Source organism: Tupaia chinensis, unplaced genomic scaffold (assembly GCF_000334495.1).
Source record: "Tupaia chinensis unplaced genomic scaffold, TupChi_1.0 Scaffold000392_1, whole genome shotgun sequence".
Taxonomy (NCBI): domain Eukaryota; kingdom Metazoa; phylum Chordata; class Mammalia; order Scandentia; family Tupaiidae; genus Tupaia; species Tupaia belangeri.
In genome coordinates this window covers 2,306,903-2,311,286 of record NW_006159894.1, presented here as the reverse complement: position 1 = coordinate 2,311,286, position 4,384 = coordinate 2,306,903, and the positions used below count along the sequence as shown (strand labels likewise).

Here is a 4,384-nt window from a genome sequence, read left to right as displayed (position 1 = left end):
AACCTCAGACTCAGTGGGCCAGTCAGAATGAGGGTGCCAGGAATCCCTGGCCAAGAGTGGCTGAGGTGCAAGCCTAAGTGAAAGTCCCCTTTCAACTATTCTGAGATTTGTGGCTTACAGGTCAGGTCTATGCTGTACTTAGAACTCTGATCCTATGTAAATTCTTCCCTGCTGCCTAAATTGTGGTTAAGAGCATCCAGCAAACAATAAAATAACAGCAGGATATAATTCCCTTTGCTCATGTTTAAAATGTAGAGATCTACCTAACTGGGCCAGGCTAGGATTAGTATCTTTTATTATACTTCCATACACTCACATAAATTGTCCACGTGGCCACCAGCAACGAGACCACACACTGCTCCATATCTACAGCTCTGACTGCTGCCTCCTCATGCCCTACCCACCCTGACGCCGTGAGAGAAGTGACTGAGCGCATGACTCTTAGTCCTAATGTGGTGGGCACTGAGTGAAAAACCTCCCCATTTCCTGGGCCAGCAGGTGCCGTGGTGGCGTAGGCACTGGACCCACACGGCTTACTGTGCAGTTCAAGTCTCAGACACAGCAGCTTGAGAACATGCCAGGGACATGTGCGTGCATGCCCAAATTCCCAAGGAGAAGGGATTATGGCACGGCATTCCCCCCCCAGGGGGGGGAGGGTGCTTTCTCACTTTCTCTCTCTGTTGTACTCTGACGAGTGCACACACTCTAGCAAAAACAAATGAAAATCTTAACATTCGTTTCTCTCAATTCTAAACATCTTGTATGGACATCTGTCCTTTCATCTCTGGCCAAGAAATTCCAACGAGAAACTGGTGAGGAGAGGACAAAGTACATCCAAGGGCTCCCCTTGTTCTTTCAAGACAGGACCAGAGGAGGTGAGTTCTTCCCTGCCTCAGTCCCTGCTACTCCTCCCTCTGAGGACTCTCCTGAGTCAGCGCAGGAGCCAACTCTCCTGGCTGGGTTCCTAGACCGTGCGCAGCCTCCCTCCACCCTGACAACAGAAGCCCTCACACAAGGGAGACAGCATCTGTAGGAGGAAAGGGGAGAGAGGAGCGTGCAGAGGGCAGCCTGCTCAGGGCACGGAGGTGTACGTGTGGGAGGTGAGCTGGCTGAGGCTCCATTATGGCCCACGGTTCATAGCCACAGCAGATGCTACTTCTACAGCCCGTCCTGTGTGGACACACACTTGTGATCTGGAATCCACAGCTGGAAAATGCTGTGGAGGTGTAGGTTAGCAAGACACCTCCTCTCACAACACAGGGTGTGAGAGGGAGACACATACACTTCCACTTTTTCCAAAGAACAAAGACACTGTTTTTACAAAGCTATTTTAATTCAGTAAACACAATACTGGTGCTTTTAAAAACATATAAAAGTTTACATGGTTTTAAGTTAAAGGCATAGGTTGGGAGTTTATCCTGACACATCATTCAGTATTGAAGTCTTCTCTTTCTTCTCTGTGGGAGTCTGCACAAGCTGACCTTTGCACGACAAAATCTAGAAAGAAGACCACAGGAGCAAGCAGGAAGTGTTGACAGAACTATGTTCAGTCCTGGCCCTTAGGATGGGCCGTTTGGACTTAAACAGAAACCACTGAGGTTTATCTGTCCCCGAATGCATTTTTAGCATCACGATTTCCCTTCCACCCAAAGTTCCCTTTTATTTATGGTGAGGTTCCAGGTTTTTTAGTTTTGTTTTGTTTGCCAAAGGGCACCTGCAGTCACCAGAGCCATAGAGAGACGAAGAAAGGAAGAGAGAGAGAGCACCCCCAAGGGGCACAATCACTCCACATCCCTTTTCCTCCATGTCTCCATCCTGTGAGGATTTGGGGCACCCACACACATGTCCAGTGGGATTTTCAAACAGCAGGAGCCGGGACTCAAACTGCCATCAGCCATGCGGGATGTGGGCCCCTTAATCATTAGGCAGCAAGGCCAGCCCAGGCTCTAGTCCTTGATAAGCATCCAGCCTTGGAGCCCTCCCCTCGTCAGCCCTGAGCTCAGCCAAGGATGTCCACTCCTCCCGTCACTACAGGTCTCCAGGGACGTTTTGGGGAGGGAAGGCTGTTTGTGACCTCATGCTTCACCCTTCCTCCCTCTGCCCAGATTCACACATGACGACTCCGTCTGGAACATAAATTCAATCAGCGTCTTGGTTAAAAGTGCCTTCCTCTTCCTTTTTCATTTCAAAGTGCTCCCTCCTCCTCTGCCCAAGTGCCTGCCCATGAGTTTTAGCCAAAAATGTTTTTTAAAGAAAAAAAGCAAGGTTCTACCATAGTAACTGCTCTTGCTGGTCAAAGTCTATAGCTCCCTGAGGACCAGCCTACAGTGGTAGATGTGGAGGGATGAGTGCTGGAGAGTAAAGAGCTCCCCCAGCTTACTTTCCCACCTACAGGAAGATGACGGAGCTCCGGTGGGTCGCAGGCGCTGGAGGTGTCTGGGCTGGGCTCCTATTCTGATTCAGCTCTTCACCATGTAGTGTGAAAGCCATTCTTTCAATCAGAACATTACTCACAGAGTCATCAGCAGGCAAAATAGCACAGCTGTGTATGAAATGCTTAGCAAAATGCCTGGCACAGAGCCGGCTCCACAGCCTGGTGGGTAAGGCAGCCAGATCCTACATGGCCAACCCTGTAGTTCAAGTCCCAGAAACATCATATTATGACCAATAAGCAAGCCTTTAATCTCAGCAAGTAAGAAATACTGTAAGGAAACGCCTATGTTCAGAAGTATGGCATCTAGTCGGCCAGACAGCCCAGTGGTTCCCGCACTGGCCTGTTGCTAGGAGGACTATGTAATAATCACCTAACAGGGTCTGAAAACAGATGCCCAGACCCACACACCACAACAGATTCTCCCTGAGGCTAGTAGCTGGGGGTCTACGTTTTTAACAAGCACCCAGGCAATCCTACCACTAGCCTGGTTCAGAACCGCTGCTCCAGAGTCCCCTGCCACTACAGTTGAATCTTCTCATTTTTAGAGAAGCACAGAACCCAACCTTATAAACCATGAAACTGGTTCCACACACCAGCATCAGGGAAAGTGTCATGTGCTACATATCCCCAACGAAGGATGGCTTTAACACTGGGTTAAAATGAGGACGAAGCCTTCATGCCTGGTAAGGAGGCCGTCAGGTGGACCCTCTAGGCCAGGGGACTAACAGGCAAAGCAGAGGGGCATAAAAGTCTGTTATGGTAAAGGAATGGCCTGCAGGAGCATGTTAAGTGGGCAGAAGAGGTGGCAGATGAGTTTTGGGATGAGAACAAACTGGGGAGGGGGTTATTTGTCATACTAAGGAATGAGACTTACTTAAAGATAACGGTTTCTAAATCTGGGATTTTCAAATTCCTGTGACTCTCCACCTCCTCTTTCTCCAAACATGCCTGCAGGTCTATGTTTAGCAGGTGTATTTAGCACATGTGAGGGTGCACAACTGTCATTCTCAAAAGTACTGTGACCTGTGATCCATTAAGAACCACAGCAGGCGTAAAGCAGAGTGGACCAATCCTCTGAGCACCTTCGCTGGCCAAGGATCAAGGTCTGCACATCTGGTTCTTCTACAAAGCAGTTCGACTTGGAGGACAGGCGAGGTCATGTGCCTTCATGTGGCCCTTCAAACCGAGGGACACGGACTCTTCAGGCCTATCACATCTGACTAACCCACCAGATAAATCCCATTCATAAAGTCTAAGTACCTTTGATTTCTCTTTAATTATCTTTCTTCTCTGATTGCTTCTTCTTTTCGGCCTCCAGTTTTTGCTGTTTGGCTTCCAATCTTTTCCTTTGGTATATTTTCACTCCAGCAAATGCCAGGCAAAGAATCAATGTTTTTGCCGCCAAGATATACAGCAGTACAGGCACGTGCTCAAGAACCTTAAAAGCAGAAAGGAACCATTCTAAACGTCCTAGCATTGATATGGAATGTTTCTTTTATGTTCTTTCATTCAGAAAATATTTACTGAGCACCTATAACGTACCAGGCACAAGATTAAATGCTGGGGCTCCCCAGGGACCAAGACTGACAAGGCCCTGTCCCTGTGTCACCGATAGCCTAGTGGCAGTTCTGAATTTTAACACTCTCTTGCTCCTGGCTTCACAGAGAGGACCACCAGTCAGCTATAGACAGCTTAACCAGGTGGTCTGCTCATCACCTGGGCCTGCTTCTGCAGCAGCACTGTCTATAAAGGACCTGGAGCCAGCAGGCCCAGGCCATAGCTCTGCTCTGTCACTGACTCTGCACGACCTGGGCCAGCCACTGGACTCTGCTCAGCTCCCGCCTTGACACCTGCAAAGTGGAGCTGGACTAGACCTTCCTTTCGGGTTCCCAGCCTTAGCACACTATGACCTCCTCTTGGTAGCAGCCACTCGTTAGCACTGGCACTTGT

At 49.1% G+C, this 4,384-nt stretch overlaps 1 protein-coding gene across 3 annotated transcripts in view; it reads right to left on the bottom strand.

Annotated features, from left to right (window-relative positions):
* Positions 1–1,312: 1,312 nt before the first annotated feature.
* Positions 1,313–4,384, bottom strand: part of SMIM11 (small integral membrane protein 11) — a 13,760-nt gene continuing 10,688 nt past the window's right edge. For all 3 annotated transcript variants that reach the window (XM_006153913.3, XM_006153915.3, XM_006153914.3), the window contains exons 3-4: positions 3,695–3,872; positions 1,313–1,497 (exon numbers count right to left, since the gene is read on the bottom strand). In XM_006153913.3, coding sequence (XP_006153975.1) covers positions 3,708–3,872 — 165 coding nt within the window. In that variant the 3' untranslated portion in view covers positions 1,313–1,497; positions 3,695–3,707. The remainder of the gene's footprint in view (positions 1,498–3,694; positions 3,873–4,384) is intronic.